At 42.5% G+C, this 23,666-nt stretch overlaps 1 protein-coding gene across 1 annotated transcript in view; it reads right to left on the bottom strand.

The window, feature by feature from the left end:
• Positions 1–7,684: 7,684 nt before the first annotated feature.
• The window catches only part of thsd1 (thrombospondin, type I, domain containing 1), a 51,714-nt gene continuing 35,732 nt past the window's right edge, over positions 7,685–23,666 (bottom strand). Inside the window, exons 6-11 of the mRNA XM_029770398.1 lie at positions 17,432–17,542; positions 16,752–17,077; positions 15,739–15,900; positions 14,950–15,373; positions 9,082–9,652; positions 7,685–8,697 (exon numbers count right to left, since the gene is read on the bottom strand). Coding sequence (XP_029626258.1) covers positions 7,918–8,697; positions 9,082–9,652; positions 14,950–15,373; positions 15,739–15,900; positions 16,752–17,077; positions 17,432–17,542 — 2,374 coding nt within the window. The 3' untranslated portion in view covers positions 7,685–7,917. The remainder of the gene's footprint in view (positions 8,698–9,081; positions 9,653–14,949; positions 15,374–15,738; positions 15,901–16,751; positions 17,078–17,431; positions 17,543–23,666) is intronic.

Genomic DNA, 23,666 nt, shown 5'->3' with positions numbered 1-23,666 from the left:
GGATGAAACAGACAGACAGGATGAAACAGACAGACAGGATGAAACAGAAAGACAGGATGAAACAGAAAGACAGGATGAAACAGAAACAGACAGGATGGAACAGACAGGATGAAACAGAAACAGACAGGATGGAACAGAAACAGACAGGATGAAACAGACAGGATGAAACAGAAAGACAGGATGAAACAGAAACAGACAGGATGGAACAGACAGGATGAAACAGAAACAGACAGGATGGAACAGACAGGATGAAACAGAAACAGACAGGATGAAACAGAAACAGACAGGATGAAACAGACAGGATGAAACAGAAACAGACAGGATGAAACTGACAGGATGAAACAGAAACAGACAGTAGGGGCTGAAAAAGAGAACAGCTTTGATTGACCTTTGGCAGAACATGTAACAGTATTTGGTAACATTCTAACATGTGTCCATCATGTCATGTGGTAACAGTTCTTGTCATTTAAAACCCCAAAAAATTGCATCTATCTGAGAAGCTCACAGTGTCACAGAAGGAGGACGGTAACATTATTTGTACAAAATTGTAGCAGTCCTGTAGGAATGAATGCCTTTGAGAAGCTCAGTGTTACAGACAGACAGAGACAATCTGGTGTGACTGACATCATCGCTCTGATATCCAAATGGTGGTGACATTTTACTCCCAGCATCATAATACGTATGTCATAAAAGATTACATTTTTATTTTTTATTTATTTAACCAGGCAAGTCAGTTAAGAACAAATTACAATGACGGCCTAGGAACAGTGGGTTAACTGCCTTGTTCTCAGGGGCAGAACGACAGATTTTTACCTTGTCAGCTCGGGGGATTCCATCTAGCAACCTTTCGGTTACTGGCCCAACCTGGCGCTCCTAACTTGCCATGACACACATTTAGACCTGTTGTGACACACATTGCATTATTTCATGGCTGGTTATGACACCTACATAAGTGTCAAAACCCCACAACCAAAGTTGTTTTATGGCTGGTTATGACACCTACATAAGTGTCAAAGCCCACAAAACCTACCACACGAGGCAAAACATTCCATTACACCATGGCCTACATGTCAACAGTATGTTTATGTTATATAACATGTTCTGAAATGAACCATATTAAATTATCATTGTATATTTGCTCACACATTGATGTCAGACATGCACCTACCCCAGTGCTCTGTTGCTGATGACTGTAGGAACAGGACAAGACTCCCTCTATGTGACTGATGACTGTAGGAACAGGACAAGACTCCCTCTATGTGACTGATGAATGTAGGAACAGGACAAGACTCCCTCTATGTGACTGATGACTATAGCAGCAGGACAAGACTCCCTCTATGTGACTGATGACTGTAGGAGCAGGACAAGACTCCCTCTATGTGACTGATGACTGTAGGAGCAGGACAAGACTCCCTCTATGTGACTGATGACTGTAGGAACAGGACAAGACTCCCTCTATGTGACTGATGACTGTAGGAGCAGGACAAGACTCCCTCTATGTGACTGATGACTGTAGGAACAGGACAAGACTCCCTCTATGTGACTGATGACTGTAGGAACAGGACAAGACTCCCTCTATGTGACTGATGACTGTAGGAACAGGACAAGACTCCCTCTATGTGACTGATGACTGTAGGAGCAGGACAAGACTCCCTCTATGTGACTGATGACTGTAGGAACAGGACAAGACTCCCTCTATGTGACTGATGACTGTAGGAACAGGACAAGACTCCCTCTATGTGACTGATGACTGTAGGAGCAGGACAAGACTCCCTCTATGTGACTGATGACTGTAGGAGCAGGACAAGACTCCCTCTATGTGACTGATGACTGTAGGAGCAGGACAAGACTCCCTCTATGTGACTGATGACTGTAGGAGCAGGACAAGACTCCCTCTATGTGACTGATGACTGTAGGAGCAGGACAAGACTCCCTCTATGTGACTGATGACTGTAGGAACAGGACAAGACTCCCTCTATGTGACTGATGACTGTAGGAGCAGGACAAGACTCCCTCTATGTGACTGATGAATGTAGGAGCAGGACAAGACTCCCTCTATGTGACTGAAGAATGTAGGAACAGATTTCAGCAGCAGGACTTAGTCTTTGTTCTGTATCTATGGACGCGACCCAGTCGTTAGTCTTTGTTCTGTATCTATGGACGCGACCCAGTCGTTAGTCTTTGTTCTGTATCTATGGACGCGACCCAGTCGTTAGTCTTTGTTCTGTATCTATGGACGCGACCCAGTCGTTAGTCTTTGTTCTGTATCTATGGACTCGACCCAGTCGTTAGTCTTTGTTCTGTATCTATGGACGCGACCCAGTCGTTAGTCTTTGTTCTGTATCTATGGACGCGACCCAGTCGTTAGTCTTTGTTCTGTATCTATGGACGCGACCCAGTCGTTAGTCTTTGTTCTGTATCTATGGACGCGACCCAGTCGTTCATTCTAAATGTTCCGTTGCCAGCTCTTATCCCTTGCTTGCTAGCCAACTTCACAGCTAACACAAATCGCTTCAAACTGAAGCTGGTAAGACAGCAAACTAGCTGCATTTCATGTCGTTTGTATAGAGTATATCCATAAAAATTATGCTGATTCATGATTTTTTTACTGTCTGAGAATTATTATTTTTTAGTCTTGTCCAGACACGTTAATTCTCAATAGGACAGTGGAGATCGAATTTCAATATAGATATTTTTTATTTTTTTATTGTCTAGAGACAGACAGCAACGTTTTTACAAACCCCCGTTGTTGCAAACCAAATGTAGGCTAGAAGCAAGGGGAGATAATGAATTTAATGAATTGGCTGATGGGACAGTGGATGCACAGGGATTTGTCAGATGGAACAGAAAACAAGATGCCCATTTCTGCGTCATATGCTTACCTGTGCTAAACAGGTATGGCTTAGAACGCGTCTCAACCAATAAAAATGCTTGTTTTGACCAACCCGTTGTAGAAAGTGTATTTTCTTAGTCCAAGCAAAGTGACAAAGGATGGTCGTAATGGTTCATCACAATGTCATAAATTGTATTTTCTGCAAGTTATTTAAAATATGACAAAAAAATTATTCATTGCAACAAAGGATTTTAAGAAACAAACTTTCAAACAAAACTCATTTGAATAAATGTGGGTTTTGACACTTATGTAGGTGTCATAACCAGCCATAAAATAACAGGTGTGACGCAAAGGATTTACTGCCGATACAGGACCAGGCCCAAATCCCCGTCGTTCGCCGATACAGGGGACGCAGATCCGGGAGCCTTGTGAGAATTTGTTGGCGAGTGGGTAACCAACCAACGTGGAATCATTGAAGAATAAACTGGATGAGCTCCGTTCGAGACTATCCTACCAACCGGACATTAAAAACTGTAACATCTTATGTTTCACTGAGTCGTGGCTGAACGACGATATGGGGATAACAAACAGCAGCCTCTGGTAAGACAAAGGGTGGTGGTCTGTGTCTATTTGTCAATAAGAGCTGGTGCACAAAATCAAATATTAAGGAAGTCTTGAGATTTTGCTCGCCTGAGGTAGAGTACCTCATGATAAGCTGTAGACCATATTATTTACCAAGAGAGTTTTCATCTAGATTTTTCGTAGCTGTCTATTTACCACCACAAATCGATGCTGGCACTAAGACCACACTCAACGAGCTGTAAAAGGCCATAAGCAAACAAGAAAATGCTCATCCAGAAGCGGCGCTCCTAGTGACTGGTGATTTTAATGCAGGGAAACTTAAAACCGCTTCACCTCATTTCTACCAACATGTTACATGTGCAACCAGAGGATAAAAAAAGAAGAAAACTCTAGACCACCTTTACTCTACACACAGAGATGCGTACAAAGCTCTCCCTCGCCCTCCATTTGGCAAATCTGACCATAATTCTATCCACCTGATTTCTGTTAATAAGCAAAAACTCAAACAGGAAGCACCAGTGACTCGCTCAATACAGAAGTGATCAGATGATGCAGATGCTAAGCTACAGGACTGTTTTGCTATCACAGATTGGAATATGTTCCGGGATTCATCCAATGGCATCGAGGAGTAAACCACATCAGTCACCGGCTTCATCAATAAGTGCATTGATGACATCGTCCCCACAGTGACCGTACGTACATACCCCAACCAGATGCCACAGGCAACATCCACACTAAGATAAAGGGTAGAGCTGCTGCTTTCAAGGAGCGGGACTCTAACCCAGGCGCTTATAAGAAATCCTGCTTTGCCCACCGACGAACCATCAAACAGGAAAAAAATCAATACAGGACTAAGATTGAATCCTACTACACCGGTTCCGACACTTGTTGGATGTGGCAGGGCTTGCAAACTATTACGGACTACAAATGGAAGCCCAGTCGCGAGCTGCCCAGTGACACGAGCCTACCAAATGAGCTAAATTACTTCTATGCGCGCTTCAAGGCAAGCAACACTGAAGCATGCATGAGAGCACCAGCTATTCCGAATGAGTGTGTGATCACGCTCTCCATAGCCGATGTGATTAAGACCTTTAAACAGGTCAACATTCACAAGGTAACCTGCCTAAATGTTTACCAACCCGTAGCACTCAGTCCTGAAGCCATGAAGTGCTTTGAAAGGCTGGTCATGGCTCACATCAACACCATTATCCCAGAAACCCTAGACCCACTCCAATTTGCATACCGCCCAAACAGATCCACAGATGAAGCAATCTCAATCGCACTCCACACTGCCCTTTCCCACCTGGACAAAAGGAACACCTACGTGAGAAAGCTATTCATTGACTACAGCTCAGCGTTCAACACCTTAGTGCCCTCAAAGCTCATCACTAAACTAAGGACCCTGGGACTCAACACCTCCCTCTGCAACTGGATCCTGGACTTCCTGACGGGCCGCCCCCAGGTGGTAAAGGGAGGTAACAACACACCGGCCAGGCTGATCCTCAACACAGGGGCCCCTCAGTGGTGCGTGCTCAGTCCCCTCCTGTACTCCCTGTTCACTCATGACTGCACGGCCAGGCACGACTACAACATCATCATTCAATTTGCCGATGACACAACAGTGGTAGGCCTGATCACCGACAACGATGAGACAGCCTATAGGGAGGAGGTCAGAGACCTGGCCAATGTGGTACCAGGACAAAAATCTCTCCCTCAACATGATCAAGACAAAGGAGCTGATCGTGGACTACAGGAAAAGGAGGTCTGAGAACGCCCCCATTCTCATCGACAGGGCTGTAGTGGAAGCAGGTTAAGAGCTTTAAGTTCCTTGGTGTCCACATCACCAACAAACTAACATGGTCTACACCAAGACAGTCATGAAGAGGGCACGACAAAACCTATTCCCCCTCAGGAGACTGAAAAGATTTGTCATGGGTCCTCAGATTCTCAAAAGGGTCCACAGCTGCACCATCGAGAGCATCCTGACTGGTGCATCACCGTGTGCGCCATCACACGCATGTTGATTTTGTCCATCAGCACCAGACGCCATCAGGACACTCAAGTTGAAATATCAAAACAAACTCTGAACCAACTATATTAATTTGGGGACAGGTAGAAACACATGAAACATTCATGGCAACTGCTCAACCTCCGATCGCAAGGCACTACAGAGGGTAGTGCGTACGGCCCAGTACATCACTGGGGCCAAGCTTCCTGACATCCAGGACCTCTATACCAGGCGGTGTCAGAGGAAGGCCCTAAAAATTGCCAAAGACTCCAGCCACCTTAGTCATAGATTGTTCTCTCTGCTACCGCATGGCAAGCGGTACCGGAGCACCAAGTCTAGGTCCAAAAGGCTTCTTAACAGCTTCTTCCCCCAAGCCATAAGACTGCTGAACAGCTAATCAAAATGGCCACCCAGACTATTTGCATTAACCCCCCCCTTTTTTTACACTGCTGCTACTCGCTGTTTATTATCTATGCATAGTCACTTTACCTACATGTACACATTGGTGGAAAACGTAACCAATTGTCATACATACCTTAATAGAAAGTTACTCAAGTAAAATTGAAAGTCACCCAGTAAAATACTACTTGAGTAAAAGTCCAAAAGTATTTGGTTGTAAATATACTTGAGTATCAAAAGTAAATATAATTGCTCAAATTTACTTAAGTATGCAAAAGTAAAAATCTTTTCAAATTCCTTATATTAAGGAAAGTAGATGGCACCATTTTCTTGTCTTTTTTTAAATTCACAGATAGCCAGGGGCTCCAACACTCAGACATAATTTACGAAAGATACATTTGTGTTTAGTGAGTCCGCCAAATCAGAGGCAGTAGGGATGACCACGTGTTTGATATGTGCGTGAATTGGACCAATTTCCTGTCCTGCTAGGCATTCAAAATATAACGAGTACTTTTTGGGTATAAAAAGTACTTTTTGTACTTTTTGGGTATAAAAAGTACTTTTAAATTTTTTTTTAGGAATGTAGTGAAGTCAAAGTAAAAGTTGTCAAAAATATAAAAAGTAAAGTACAGATACCCCAAAAAACTACTTAAGTAGTACTTTAAAGTACCTCGACTAACCTGTACTCCCGCACATTGACTCTGTACCGGTACCCCCTGTATATAGCCTCCACATTGACTCTGTACCGGTACCCCCTGTATATAGCCTCCACATTGACTCTGTACCGGTACCCCCTGTATATAGCCTCCACATTGACTCGATACCGGTACCCCCTGTATATAGCCTCCACATTGACTCGATACCGGTACCCCCTGTATATAGCCTCCACATTGACTCGATACCGGTACCCCCTGTATATAGCCTCCACATTGACTCGATACCGGTACCCCCTGTATATAGTCTCCACATTGACTCGATACCGGTACCCCCTGTATATAGCCTCCACATTGACTCGATACCGGTACCCCCTGTATATAGCCTCCACATTGACTCGATACCGGTACCCCCTGTATATAGCCTCCACATTGACTCGATACCGGTACCCCCTGTATATAGCCTCCACATTGACTCGATACCGGTACCCCCTGTATATAGCCTCCACATTGACTCGATACCGGTACCCCTGTATATAGCCTCCACATTGACTCGATACCGGTACCCCCTGTATATAGCCTCCACATTGACTCGATACCGGTACCCCCTGTATATAGCCTCCACATTGACTCGATACCGGTACCCCCTGTATATAGTCTCCACATTGACTCGATACCGGTACCCCCTGTATATAGCCTCCACATTGACTCGATACCGGTACCCCCTGTATATAGCCTCCACATTGACTCGATACCGGTACCCCCTGTATATAGCCTCCACATTGACTCGATACCGGTACCCCCTGTATATAGACTCGTTATTGTTATTTTATTGTTACTTTTTAGAAAAGTATTATTATTTTATTTTTTACTTTCGTTTATTTAGTAAATATTTTCTTCACTCTTATTTTTCTTATATCTGCATTGTTGGCTAAGGGCTTGTAAGTAAGCATTTCACGGTAAGGTATATGTGACAAATACAGTTTGATTTGATGACACTGTTATGACCATATTATGATCAGTTATAAGTTATGTCAGCTGTTATGACATATTGTGACATGGTTATAACTGTGTCATAACGTGTTATGATGCTGGTGTCAAGCGTTACCCAAAGGGTTTTCAGTAAAAGAGTAACAAAAAAACAAGGCTCAGTCATGTCTTTACAACTTTCTCCTCTCCTCTCCTCTCCTCTCCTCTCCTCTCCTCTTCTTCTGGGCACCTTCTAGGCAACAAGACAGGTCCTCCTCTCCTCTCTTCCTCCCCTGGGCACCTTCTAGACAACAAGACAGGTCCTCCTCTCCTCTCTTCCTCCCCTGGGCACCTTCTAGACAACAAGACAGGTCCTCCTCTCCTCTCTTCCTCCTCTCCTCCTCTCCACCCCTGCTTTTCTTTCCTGTCTTCATTGTCCGTTAACCCTCTCCTCCCCTCTTGGTGTGTACAGGTCAAAACTCATCCTCTCCCAGGTATAGCGAGGTCATATCTAGATCCAGCATGCATTGCTCTGCCTCAGTCAGTCCATAGGGGGAGTCTCCAGACAAAGGAAGAGACCTGCACCTCCCCTTCCTTTGTTCACTGGCAGACACGCTAAATGTGGAGCTGCGCTGCCTCTGCTGCTGTTGGTTATGGTGCCCCTGCTGGTCGGAGGCGGTGTTGCAGGACTGAGCCTCTCTCAGCTTCCTGGCCAGGATATTTCTCTGAATCGGGGAAGGGCCTCGACGGTTCCAGTTATGTTCTGCCCGCTCCGCCCGGTCCGGGGTGAGGTAAGCAGGGCAGCCACGAGACCCCACCCCTGGTCCTAATCCTGGTCCACCTATACCTGAAGTCCCACCTCTCTCTCCTCTCTCTTCACCTCCTTCTCTTCTATCACCAGTCCTCCGCCTCTCCCTCTCCAGGGTGAGTTCAGGGTTGCTAAGCAGCTCAGATCCTAACATGGCCGCCGTTGTAGTGTTGGTCTCTGTGTGTTTAGGATCAGAGATCAAGTAAGTGTTGTTGTTTTCAGCGTGTTTGGGTTTGTTACTGAAACATGGAGGACATCCAGTCTCCACCCAGGGTCTTCTCCTGTCGTCCCCAGGCCAAGGGGGTCGCGGTTTGGGCCTGGCCCAGTCAGGGGTGCTCTGCTCTGGGATGGGATAGGGGGGGTAGGCCGGGTTCTGGGTCTGGTTCCCCAAGGTTCCTCGGGTCCTACAGCTGCCCTCGGGGAGGGTCCTGGTGCGGGGACCCACCTGAATGAATGAATAGATGAATGGCTGAATTAATCATTCATTGTGCATATGTACACTGTCATTTGAGTACAACAATATATACATTAAATATTATCAAGGAATAAAAACAAAGCCTACTGACTTATTTCCATTGTGGTCCAGGTTATTATTGGTTATTACCTTCCTGGTTGTTATTGGTTATTACCTTCCTGGTTGTTATTGGTTATTACCTTCCTGGTTGTTATTGGTTATTACCTTCCTGGTTGTTATTGGTTATTACCTTCCTGGTTGTTATTGGTTATTACCTTCCTGGTTGTTATTGGTTATTACCTTCCAGGTTGTTATTGGTTATTACCTTCCTGGTTATTATTGGTTATTACCTTCCTGGTTGTTATTGGTTATTACCTGGGTCTGACTCCTCTCCCTGTGGGGGCGACATGGGGCTGCTGGGGGAGGTGGGGGCTTGGTGTCGTGAAAGCTGGATGTCCGTCTGCAGTTTGGGTTTTTCTGGTACGAGTTGGAGGGAACGCCTCCTCCTCCCATCCCTCCTAACCCAGTCCTCTCCACCATCTCCACCCAGTCTGCCGTGCGGTCTCGTCGTTTGGAGCTCCCGCCACCTCCTCCACCACCTTCTCTCATGTATCCGGCCACGGGAGGCCCCAGGACAAGCTCCACCCTGGGGCTCAGTCTGTCTGGCAGAGTAACCGAGCTGCGCTGTGGGACCCTGGGCTCGGGGAAGGGGGCGGTGATACGAAACCGGCTCAGATTAGAATCGTCTTCCTGGAGGTTCATGGGGCTGGGGTTGGGACTGAGCCCAGGGAGGGTAAACCCTGGCTGGGTAGGGGTGGCTGTGGCGGTGTGGGATTCCTCCAGCAGAGTGTCGTGGACAGGGCTCTGTGAGACATGATAGAGCTGGGTGGCTTCCCTTAAACCTCTTTTCTTCATCTCTTTTAACTGCTGCTGGGCCAGACGATACCTGGAGAATACAGTCATATAGTTAACCCTTCACCTGCTGCTGAACCAGACGATACCTGGATAATACAGTCATATAGTTAATCCTTCAGCTGCTGCTGAACCAGACGATACCTGGAGAATACAGTCATATAGTTAACCCTTCACCTGCTGCTGGGCCAGACGATACCTGGATAATACAGTCATATAGTTAACCCTTCAGCTGCTGCTGAACCAGACGGTACCTGGAGAATACAGTCATATAGTTAACCCTTCACCTGCTGCTGAACCAGACGATACCTGGATAATACAGTCATATAGTTAACCCTTCAGCTGCTGCTGAACCAGACGATACCTGGAGAATACAGTCATATAGTTAACCCTTCACCTGCTGCTGAACCAGACGATACCTGGAGAATACAGTCATATAGTTAACCCTTCAGCTGCTGCTGAACCAGACGGTACCTGGACAGAATACAGTCATATAGTTAACCCTTCAACTGCTGCTGAACCAGACGGTACCTGGACAGAATACAGTCATATAGTTAACCCTTCAGCTGCTGCTGAACCAGACGGTACCTGGACAGAATACAGTCATATAGTTAACCCTTCAACTGCTGCTGAACCAGACGATACCGCAGTCATACAGTCAGAAGGTGTTAAATTCAATTGATCAGCCGTTTTAAAATGTGTTGATGAATCCAAGCGAGAGAATGAAGAGGTTCATTAGTGTGCTTGTTTCAGCAAACATGCTGACTAGACCGTGCGCCTGTGTGCGCCAAGGACGTCAAGTGTAAAAAAAAAAAAAGAACTAAGTTCTATTTTGGCGCCTGGCTTCGCAGATGCTTGTTGACGAGTGCCCAGTTTGGATGAAATGTTTTGAAAAACATGTATGTGTACATTTATTTTGCAACATTCGCACATTTAACGCAAGTGGTGTGGTCAGCATCTAATACTACGGTTATTCCCCGTACTTCAGCTGGAACACTACAGTTATTCCCCGTACTTCAGCATCTAACCCTAGAGTTATTCCCCGTACTTCAGCTAGAACACTACAGTTATTCCCCGTACTTCAGCATCTAACCCTAGAGTTATTCTCCGTACTTCAGCTGGAACACTACAGTTATTCCTCATACTTCAGCAACTAATACTACAGTTATTCCCCGTACTTCAGCATCTAACCCTACAGTTATTCCCCATACTTCAGCATCTAACCCTACAGTTATTCCCCGTACTTCAGCTAGAACACTACAGTTATTCCCCGTACTTCAGCTGGAACACTACAGTTATTCCTCGTACTTCAGCATCTAACCCTACAGTTACTCCCCGTACTTCAGCTAGAATACTACAGTTATTCCCCGTACTTCAGCTAGAACACTACAGTTATTCCCCGTACTTCAGCATCTAACCCTACAGTTATTCCCCGTACTTCAGCTAGAACACTACAGTTATTCCCCGTACTTCAGCTAGAACACTACAGTTATTCCCCGTACTTCAGCTAGAACACTACAGTTATTCCCCGTACTTCAGCTAGAACACTACAGTTATTCCCCGTACTTCAGCTAGAACACTACAGTTATTCCCCGTACTTCAACTAGAACACTACAGTTATTCCCCGTACTTCAACTAGAACACTACAGTTATTCCCCGTACTTCAACTAGAACACTACAGTTATTCCCCGTACTTCAGCATCTAACCCAACAGTTATTCCCCGTACTTCAGCTAAAACACTACAGTTATTCCCCGTACTTCAGCATCTAACCCTACAGTTATTCCCCGTACTTCAGCTGGAACACTACAGTTATTCCCCGTACTTCAGCTAGAACACTACAGTTATTCCCCATACTTCAGCATCTAACCCTACAGTTATTCCCCGTACTTCAGCTGGAACACTACAGTTATTCCCCGTACTTCAGCTAGAACACTACAGTTATTCCCCGTACTTCAGCTGGAACACTACAGTTATTCCCCATACTTCAGCTGGAACACTACAGTTATTCCCCGTACTTCAGCTGGAACACTACAGTTATTCCCCGTACTTCAGCTGGAACACTACAGTTATTCCCCGTACTTCAGCTGGAACACTACAGTTATTCCCCGTCCTTCAGCATCTAACCCTACAGTTATTCCCCGTACTTCAGCTGGAACACTACAGTTATTCCCCGTACTTCAGCTAGAACACTACAGTTATTCCCCGTACTTCAGCATGTAACCCTACAGTTACTCCCCGTACTTCAGCTAGAATACTACAGTTATTCCCCGTACTTCAGCTAGAACACTACAGTTATTCCCCGTACTTCAGCATCTAACCCTACAGTTATTCCCCGTACTTCAGCTAGAACACTACAGTTATTCCTCGTACTTCAGCTAGAACACTACAGTTATTCCCCGTACTTCAACTAGAACACTACAGTTATTCCCCGTACTTCAGCTAGAACACTACAGTTATTCCCCGTACTTCAGCATCTAACCCAACAGTTATTCCCCGTACTTCAGCATCTAACCCTACAGTTATTCCCCGTACTTCAGCTAGAACACTACAGTTATTCCTCGTACTTCAGCTAGAACACTACAGTTATTCCCCGTACTTCAACTAGAACACTACAGTTATTCCCCGTACTTCAGCTAGAACACTACAGTTATTCCCCGTACTTCAACTAGAACACTACAGTTATTCCCCGTACTTCAGCTAGAACACTACAGTTATTCCCCGTACTTCAGCATCTAACCCAACAGTTATTCCCCGTACTTCAGCTAAAACACTACAGTTATTCCCCGTACTTCAGCATCTAACCCTACAGTTATTCCCCGTACTTCAGCTGGAACACTACAGTTATTCCCCGTACTTAAGCTAGAACACTACAGTTATTCCCCATACTTCAGCATCTAATACTACAGTTATTCCCCGTACTTCAGCTAGAACACTACAGTTATTCCCCATACTTCAGCTAGAACACTACAGTTATTCCCCGTACTTCAGCATCTAACCCTACAGTTACTCCCCGTACTTCAGCATCTAACGCTACAGTTATTCCCCGTACTTCAGCTGGAACACTACAGTTATTCCCCGTACTTCAGCTGGAACACTACAGTTATTCCCCGTACTTCAGCTAGAACACTACAGTTATTCCCCGTACTTCAGCTGGAACACTACAGTTATTCCCCGTACTTCAGCTAGAACACTACAGTTATTCCCCGTACTTCAGCTGGAACGCTACAGTTATTCCCCGTACTTCAGCTGGAACACTACAGTTATTCCCCGTACTTCAGCATCTAACCCTACAGTTATTCCCCGTACTTCAGCTAGAACACTACAGTTATTCCCCGTACTTCAGCTAGAACACTACAGTTATTCCCCGTACTTCAGCATCTAATACTACAGTTATTCCCCGTACTTCAGCTAGAACACTACAGTTATTCCCCGTACTTCAGCTAGAACACTACAGTTATTCCCCGTACTTCAGCATCTAATACTACAGTTATTCCCCGTACTTCAGCATCTAACCCTACAGTTATTCCCCGTACTTCAGCATTTAACCCAACAGTTATTCCCCGTACTTCAGCATCTAACCCAACAGTTATTCCCCGTACTTCAGCTAGAACACTACAGTTATTCCCCATACTTTAGCATCTAACCCTACAGTTATTCCCCGTACTTCAGCTGGAATACTACAGTTATTCCCCATACTTCAGCATCTAACCCTACAGTTATTCCCCGTACTTCAGCTAGAACACTACAGTTATTCCCCGTACTTCAGCTAGAACACTACAGTTATTCCCCGTACTTCAGCATCTAACCCTACAGTTATTCCCCGTACTTCAGCTGGAACACTACAGTTATTCCCCGTACTTCAGCTGGAACACTACAGTTATTCCCCGTACTTCAGCTAGAACACTACAGTTATTCCCCGTACTTCAGCTAGAACACTACAGTTATTCCCCATACTTCAGCATCTAACCCTACAGTTATTCCCCGTACTTCAGCATCTAACCCTACAGTTATTCCCCGTACTTCAGCTAGAACACTACAGTTATTCCCCGTACTTCAGCATCTAACCCTACAGTTATTCCCCGTACTTCAGCTGGAACACTACAGTTATTCCCCGTACTTCAGCATCTAACCCTACAGTTATTCCCCGTACTTCAGCTGGAACGCTACAGTTATTCCCCGTACTTCAGCATCTAATACTACAGTTATTCCCCGTACTTCAGCTAGAACACTACAGTTATTCCCCGTACTTCAGCTAGAACACTACAGTTATTCCCCGTACTTCAGCATCTAATACTACAGTTATTCCCCGTACTTCAGCATCTAACCCTACAGTTATTCCCCGTACTTCAGCATTTAACCCAACAGTTATTCCCCGTACTTCAGCATCTAACCCAACAGTTATTCCCCGTACTTCAGCTAGAACACTACAGTTATTCCCCGTACTTCAGCTAGAACACTACAGTTATTCCCCATACTTTAGCATCTAACCCTACAGTTATTCCCCGTACTTCAGCATCTAACCCTACAGTTATTCCCCGTACTTCAGCATCTAACGCTACAGTTATTCCCCGTACTTCAGCATCTAATACTACAGTTATTCCTCGTACTTCAGCTGGAACACTACAGTTATTTCCCGTACTTCAGCTAGAACACTACAGTTATTCCCCGTACTTCAGCTAGAACACTACAGTTATTCCCCGTACTTCAGCTAGAACACTACAGTTATTCCCCATACTTCAGCATCTAACCCTACAGTTATTCCCCGTACTTCAGCTGGAACACTACAGTTATTCCCCATACTTCAGCATCTAACCCTACAGTTATTCCCCGTACTTCAGCTGGAACGCTACAGTTATTCCCCGTACTTCAGCATCTAACCCTACAGTTATTCCCCGTACTTCAGCTGGAACGCTACAGTTATTCCCCGTACTTCTGACTCAGAACAGTCCTAAAGCCTTTTAAAAAATATTAATATATATAAATACACGTTTTTATATTAATATATTAATATTAATTGATGTGTGTATGTACATATATATATATATATATATATGTATATATATATATATATATATATATATATATATATATATATATATATATATATATATGTATATATATATATATACGTTTTTCGTTAACTGTTTCGCAGACGATACATCAATTATCAGTTATGAGATGGTTAGTTCCAGCCAAGCAATCTGATTGGTCCAAATAGTGATTTGACTGTCAAAGTGTAGTTGTGGAGCACATTGTATTTTGTGAACATATATTAAAATTAAAAACATAGATGTGAAATTAAATAAAACAAAAAAAAAACTCTACCTACCCAAAGATTGGCGGTAGCACCTTCTGTCCCGATGGAGACAGTCTATCTGGGTCCTGAACCAGGGGTATAACTAGAGGAGGAGGCTGAGGTAGAGGTTTACACCCCAGGTTAGGCCTTTCGTTCTGGGCTAACCCTGGCCCTGTGCCCCCGTGGTTCCCCTGGCTGTCGGAGAGGCTGGGTCTCTGGAGGCTGTTCCCACAGATGGAGGCCTCGTCAGAGAGTTTACGTCCCCCAGGTGAGTGCATAGATCCGCGGCGGACAGAGCTACACTGGGGCGTCCGGCAGAGTTTACGCCACAGGGTGACCAGGATGGTAGCTAGGATGACAGCCAGACACAGGGATATACCGGCCACGACTACCAGGTTACCACCGAGAAAGGAGAAGGCTGGAGGAGGGGGGACGGACGGAGAGGGAGCGGGGAGGACTGGGAGACAGAGAGAGATGGAAAGAGGAAGCGAGACGGCGATTAGGGAAAGTAGAAAGAAAGAGAAATAGACGAGGGGGTGGGGACAAGAGAAACAAGGTTAAGTTAGATGATTGAGGAAATCAATATGACATCATTGAGGATAAGCCTATGAGCACAAGACAATAAAAATATGTGTGTTTTAGTTAAAAAGACGTATTTTCACGTCTTGCGCTGATAGAGGAAGTGACATTACTGGGGATAAAAGAGAAAAGAGAGTCGGAGGGAGATACTACATGACTGAAGATATGAGGAAATGCTAGAAACAGAGTGGAAAGGAGAGAGAGAGAGTTGACATAAGATTATGTTAAGAAAGGATAACGTACCTGTACAGTCTTCCAGTGAGCAGAGAGACTGTTCCTTGACCATGCCGGTGCACTGCATACTCCCACCACCGGAGGGCAGCAGACACTCTCGCACTCGCTCCCTCACGCCCTCTCCACAGCTCACACTGCACACACTCCACGCCTGCCACACACCCCATGACTCTACGAAGAGAGGAGATAGGGGTGAGAGAGCGAGGGAGGGAGGGGGGGCGAAAGAGAGAGGAGGGAGAAGAGAGCAAGAGATTTTGGGGGATTGAGCTAGAGAGAGATGTCACATACAGTAGCTCTCTAGCTGCTGAAAAATGCTAGTCAAGCTGGTCAAGCTGGTCTGATGCTGGTCTGATGCTGGTCAAGCTGGTCTGATGCTGGTCAGTGCTGGTCTGATGCTGGTCAAGCTGGTCTGATGCTGGTCAAGCTGGTCTGATGCTGGTCTGATGCTGGTCAAGCTGGTCTGATGCTGGTCAGTGCTGGTCTGATGCTGGTCAGTGCTGGTCTGATGCTGGTCAGTGCTGGTCTGATGCTGGTCAGTGCTGGTCTGATGCTGGCCAAGTTGGTTTGATGCTGGTCTGATGCTGGTCAGTGCTGGTCTGATGCTGGTCAAGCTAGACTGATGCTGGTCTGATGCTGGTGATGCTGGTCTGATGCTGGTCTGATGCTGGTCTGATGCTGGTCATTGCTGGTCAAGCTTTTTCTGATGCTGCCCAAGCTAGCGTTCAGTTAGGATCAAGGTTAGGGCTAGAATATAGCAGTTCGGGTTTGCGGTCAGTGTTAGGGGTGTTGGGTCATGGTTGGGTCAGGGTTAGGGGTGTAGGGTCATGGTTGGGCCAGGGTTAGGGTTAGGGGTGTAGGATCATGGTTGGGTCAGGGTTAGGGGTGTAGGGTCATGCTTGGGTCAGGGGTCATGCTTGGGTCAGGGTTAGGGGTGTAGGGTCATGGTTGGGTCAGGGTTACGGGTGTAGGGTCATGCTTGGGTCAGGGGTCATGCTTGGGTCAGGGTAAAGTTGCGTTCCTACCTGCGTTCCTGTTCACCACCAGGCAGGTCTGTGCTGGACTCTGGGAGCGACTGAAGTTGAGCACAAATCTAAAGCAGTATTTATTCCTTCCTGGGTCAAACACCGAACAGTTGAATTCTGTCTCGTTCTCCCCCTGTGTCAGCCAATTAAACGCCAGTGGAACGGAGGGGGGCAGGCCTTCCGCCCCCATCACCCCTCCACCCGCCCCTGTGCCCCCCTTTCCCTCTGACCCCACATCTCCGTCCCGGAATAAGAGGACCTTGCCGTTGGTCAGAGCACAGGGAGGGGTCACCAGACGTACAGATACCGCTCCCTCACAGCCTGACCTGGAGGAGGAAGAGGAGGAGGAGGAGGAGAATCCTTTACAAAAACTACATCTACAATTTTAAACTGGCTGCAGAAGTTGTGCCAGGATGTAAATCACTGCCACCCGGTGAGGTTAGCATAGGGCTAACATGCGCCATGTTATCTTATGGGACCAGCTACAATTTCGCTTTCTGTCACATGCAAGTAAATCGACAATTTTAATTAGCTGATACGCATTATGTACGTAAGAACTTGTTTAACTTTAAATGCTTGCTTATGTTCGCAAGTATGGCCCCACTGTATTTTGGTTTAATACAATACTTTGCAAAAGTGTGTGTGTGTGTGTGTGTGTGTGTGTGTGTGTCTGTGTGTACCTGTAGGAGTTGATGTTGTCCACCAGTAGCTTATAGGAGAAGATCCTAGAGAGGTAGAGAGGGCCAGATGACTTGACATCCTGGTTTGTGTGAGGGGAGCGCAGCGCCACCCTGTGGTCAAATAAAATAAAAACTTTATTTATAACCACACATTTACAACAATAAATTGCAGTGCTTCACACTCACATAAGACAGATAAAAATATAATACATTTTTTTTAGACTAGAAGTAAATAGATGACACAGGTAAAATGTGACGCAGCATGACAAAGTTGCTTTGGATAAAAGCATCAGCTAACTGGCATGCTGTATATAATACACACTCAGTAGAAAGTTTATTAGGTACACCACCCTATACAGGAAAATGGATCGCTCTTACAGACAGTGAGTCATGTGGTCATGGCTTGCTATATAAAGCAGCCAGACAGGCATCAAGACATTCAGTTACTGTTCAGTTTAACGTTAGAATGGGCAAAATGAGAGACTAAGAGACTTTGAAGTGGTATGATCGTCGGTGCCAGGCTCGCCAGATCCAGTATCTCAGAAACGGTCGCCCTACTGGGATTTTCAAGCACGACAGTGTCTAGGTTTTTACTGAGAATGGTGCAACAAACAAAAAAACATCCAGTCAGCGGCAGTCCTGTGGGTGAAAACAGCTCGTTGATGAGAGATCGAAGGAGAATGGCAAGAATCTTGCAAGCTAACAGTTGGTCCACAAACGGGCAAATAACAGCGTGGTACAACAGTGGTGTGCAGAACGGCATCTTGGTCGATCGTTGTAACGGATGGGGTGTTACAGCAGATGACCTCACCGGGTTCCCCTCCTATCAGCTACAAGCAAGAAGAAGCAGCTCCAGCGGGCAAAGTGACAGGAAGTAGTTTGGGGTTGCTGCGATTTATTTTATTTTTTTGTAGACGGGGGGGCAAATTATTTCTATGTGAAAACCCAAATAGTCTATTTCCTTATTAAAAAGTGAATACAGACTTGTGTGAGGATAATGTGTATAACAGTATAATACCCAGCCCTATATAGTATAATAGTATAATTCCCAGCCCTATATAGTATAATAGTATAATTCCCAGCCCTATATAGTATAATAGTATAATTCCCAGCCCTATATAGTATAGTAGTAGTATAAATCCCAGCCCTATATAGTATAGTAGTATAATTCCCAGCCCTATATAGTATAATAGTAGTATAATTCCCAGCCCTATATAGTATAGTAGTATAATTCCCAGCCCTATATAGTATAATAGTATAATTCCCAGCCCTATATAGTATAACAGTATAATTCCCAGCCCTATATAGTATAATAGTATAATTCCCAGCCCTATATAGTATAACAGTATAGTATAGTAGTATAGTTCCCAGCCCTATATAGTATAGTAGTAGTATAATTCCCAGCCCTATATAGTATAGTAGTATAATTCCCAGCCCTATATAGTATAGTAGTGTAATTCCCAGCCCTATATAGTATAGTAGTAGTATAATTCCCAGCCCTATATAGTATAGTAGTATAATTCCCAGCCCTATATAGTATAATAGTATAATTCCCAGCCCTATATAGTATAACAGTGTAATTCCCAGCCCTATATAGTATAGTAGTAGTATAATTCCCAGCCCTATATAGTATAGTAGTATAATTCCCAGCCCTATATAGTATAGTAGTATAATTCCAAGCCCTATATAGTATAATAGTATAATTCCCAGCCCTATATAGTATAATAGTAGTATAATTCCCAGCCCTATATAGTATAGTAGTAGTATAATTCCCAGCCCTATATAGTATGGTAGTAGTATAATTCCCAGCCCTATTTAGTATAACAGTATAATTCCCATCCCTATATAGTATAGTAATAGTATAATACCCAGCCCTATATAGTATAGTAATAGTATAATACCCAGCCCTATATAGTATAATAGTATAATTCCCAGCCCTATATAGTATAACAGTATAATTCCCAGCCCTATATAGTATAATAGTAGTATAATTCCCAGCCCTATATAGTATAATAGTAGTATAATTCCCAGCCCTATATAGTATAGTAGTAGTATAATTCCCAGCCCTATATAGTATAATAGTAGTATAATTCCCAGCCCTATATAGTATAATAGTAGTATAATTCCCAGCCCTATATAGTATAACAGTAATATAATTCCCAGCCCTATATAGTATAATTCCCAGCCCTATATAGTATAATAGTAGTATAATTCCCAGCCCTATATAGTATAATAGTAGTATAATTCCCAGCCCTATATAGTATAATAGTAGTATAATTCCCAGCCCTATATAGTATAATAGTAGTATAATTCCCAGCCCTATATAGTATAGTAGTAGTATAATTCCCAGCCCTATACAGTATAATAGTATAATTCCCAGCCCTATACAGTATAATAGTATAATTCCCAGCCCTATATAGTATAGTAGTATAATTCCCAGCCCTATATAGTATAGTAGTAGTATAATTCCCAGCCCTATATAGTATAGTAGTAGTATAATTCCCAGCCCTATATAGTATAGTAGTATAATTCCCAGCCCTATATAGTATAATAGTATAATACCCAGCCCAATATAGTATAATAGTAGTATAATTCCCAGCCCTATATAGTATAGTAGTATAATTCCCAGCCCTATATAGTATAATAGTATAATTCCCAGCCCTATATAGTATAGTAGTATAATTCCCAGCCCTATATAGTATAGTAGTATAATTCCCAGCCCTATATAGTATAATAGTAGTATAATTCCCAGCCCTATATAGTATAATAGTAGTATAATTCCCAGCCCTATATAGTATAGTAGTAGTATAATTCCCAGCCCTATATAGTATATTAGTAGTATAATTCCCAGCCCTATATAGTATAGTAGTAGTATAATTCCCAGCCCTATATAGTATAATAGTATAATTTCCAGCCCTATATAGTATAGTAATAGTATAATTCCCAGCCCTATATAGTATAATAGTATAATTCCCAGCCCTATATAGTATAGTAGTAGTATAATTCCCAGCCCTATATAGTATAATAGTATAATTCCCAGCCCTATATAGTATAGTAGTATAATTCCCAGCCCTATATAGTATAGTAGTAGTATAATTCCCAGCCCTATATAGTATAATATTATAATTCCCAGCCCTATATAGTATAATAGTATAATTCCCAGCACTATATAGTATAGTAGTAGTATAATTCCCAGCCCTATACAGTATAATAGTATAATTCCCAGCCCTATATAGTATAGTAGTATAATTCTCAGCCCTATATAGTATAATAGTATAATTCCCAGCCCTATATAGTATAATAGTAGTATAATTCCCAGCCCTATATAGTACAATAGTATAATTCCCAGCCCTATATAGTATAATAGTAGTATAATTCCCAGCCCTATATAGTATAGTAGTAGTATAATTCCCAGCCCTATATAGTATAGCAGTATAATTCCCAGCCCTATATAGTATAATAGTATAATTCCCAGCCCTATATAGTATAGTAGTAGTATAATTCCCAGCCCTATATAGTATAGTAGTATAATTCCCAGCCCTATATAGTATAGTAGTAGTATAATTCCCAGCCCTATACAGTATAATAGTATAATTCCCAGCCCTATATAGTATAGTAGTATAATTCCCAGCCCTATATAGTATAATAGTATAATTCCCAGCCCTATATAGTATAATAGTAGTATAATTCCCAGCCCTATATAGTATAATTCCCAGCCCTATATAGTATAATAGTATAATTCCCAGCCCTATATAGTATAATAGTATAATTCCCAGCCCTATATAGTATAGTAGTATAATTCTCAGCCCTATATAGTATAGTAGTAGTATAATTCCCAGCCCTATATAGTATAGTAGTAGTATAATTCCCAGCCCTATATAGTATAGTAGTAGTATAATTCCCAGCCCTATATAGTATAGTAGTAGTATAATTCCCAGCCCTATATAGTATAGTAGTATAATTCCCAGCCCTATATAGTATAGTAGTATAATTCCCAGCCCTATATAGTATAGTAGTAGTATAATTCCCAGCCCTATATAGTATAGTAGTATTATAATTCCCAGCCCTATATAGTATAATAGTATAATTCCCAGCCCTATATAGTATAATAGTATAATTCCCAGCCCTATATAGTATAGTAGTAGTATAATTCCCAGCCCTATATAGTATAATAGTATAATTCCCAGCCCTATATAGTATAATAGTATAATTCCAAGCCCTATATAGTATAATAGTATAATTCCCAGCCCTATATAGTATAATAGTAGTATAATTCCCAGCCCTATATAGTATAGTAGTAGTATAATTCCCAGCCCTATATAGTATAGTAGTAGTATAATTCCCAGCCCTATATAGTATAACAGTATAATTCCCATCCCTATATAGTATAGTAATAGTATAATACCCAGCCCTATATAGTATAGTAATAGTATAATACCCAGCCCTATATAGTATAATAGTATAATTCCCAGCCCTATATAGTATAACAGTATAATTCCCAGCCCTATATAGTATAATAGTAGTATAATTCCCAGCCCTATATAGTATAATAGTAGTATAATTCCCAGCCCTATATAGTATAGTAATAGTATAATTCCCAGCCCTATATAGTATAATAGTAGTATAATTCCCAGCCCTATAGTATAATAGTAGTATAATTCCCAGCCCTATATAGTATAACAGTAGTATAATTCCCAGCCCTATATAGTATAATAGTAGTATAATTCCCAGCCCTATATAGTATAATAGTAGTATAATTCCCAGCCCTATATAGTATAATAGTAGTATAATTCCCAGCCCTATATAGTATAATAGTAGTATAATTCCCAGCCCTATATAGTATAATAGTATAATTCCCAGCCCTATATAGTATAGTAGTAGTATAATTCCCAGCCCTATATAGTATAGTAGTATATTTCCCAGCCCTATATAGTATAGTAGTATAATTCCCAGCCCTATATAGTATAATAGTATAATTCCCAGCCCTATATAGTATAGTAGTAGTATAATTCCCAGCCCTATACAGTATAATAGTATAATTCCCAGCCCTATATAGTATAATAGTATAATTCCCAGCCCTATATAGTATAATAGTATAATTCCCAGCCCTATATAGTATAGTAGTATAATTCCCAGCCCTATATAGTATAATAGTAGTATAATTCCCAGCCCTATATAGTATAGTAGTATAATTCCCAGCCCTATATAGTATAATAGTATAATTCCCAGCCCTATATAGTATAGTAGTATAATTCCCAGCCCTATATAGTATAGTAGTATAATTCCCAGCCCTATATAGTATAATAGTATAATTCCCAGCCCTATATAGTATAGTAATAGTATAATTCCCAGCCCTATATAGTATAATAGTATAATTCCCAGCCCTATATAGTATAGTAGTAGTATAATTCCCAGCCCTATATAGTATAATATTATAATTCCCAGCCCTATATAGTATAATAGTATAATTCCCAGCACTATATAGTATAGTAGTAGTATAATTCACAGCCCTATACAGTATAATAGTATAATTCCCAGCCCTATATAGTATAGTAGTATAATTCCCAGCCCTATATAGTATAATAGTATAATTCCCAGCCCTATATAGTATAATAGTATAATTCCCAGCCCTATATAGTATAATAGTATAATACCCAGCCCTATATAGTATAATAGTATAATACCCAGCCCTATATAGTATAATAGTATAATTCCCAGCCCTATATAGTATAATAGTAGTATAATTCCCAGCCCTATATAGTATAATAGTATAATTCCCAGCCCTATATAGTATAATAGTATAATTCCCAGCCCTATATAGTATAATAGTATAATTCCCAGCCCTATATAGTATAGTAGTATAATTCCCAGCCCTATATAGTATAGTAGTATAATACCCAGCCCTATATAGTATAATAGTATAATTCCCAGCCCTATATAGTATAGTAGTAGTATAATTCCCAGCCCTATATAGTATAGTAGTAGTATAATTCCCAGCCCTATATAGTATAGTAGTATAATTCCCAGCCCTATATAGTATAATAGTAGTATAATTCCCAGCCCTATATAGTATAGTAGTAGTATAATTCCCAGCCCTATATAGTATAGTAGTATAATTCCCAGCCCTATATAGTATAGTAGTAGTATAATACCCAGCCCTATATAGTATAATAGTAGTATAATTCCCAGCCCTATATAGTATAATAGTATAATTCCCAGCCCTATATAGTATAGT

The sequence above is a fragment of the Salmo trutta genome, chromosome 12, assembly GCF_901001165.1.
Source record: "Salmo trutta chromosome 12, fSalTru1.1, whole genome shotgun sequence".
Lineage (NCBI taxonomy): Eukaryota > Metazoa > Chordata > Actinopteri > Salmoniformes > Salmonidae > Salmo > Salmo trutta.
The sequence above is the reverse complement of the archived record's forward strand: the minus strand, read 5'-3'. Positions and strand labels throughout refer to the sequence as shown.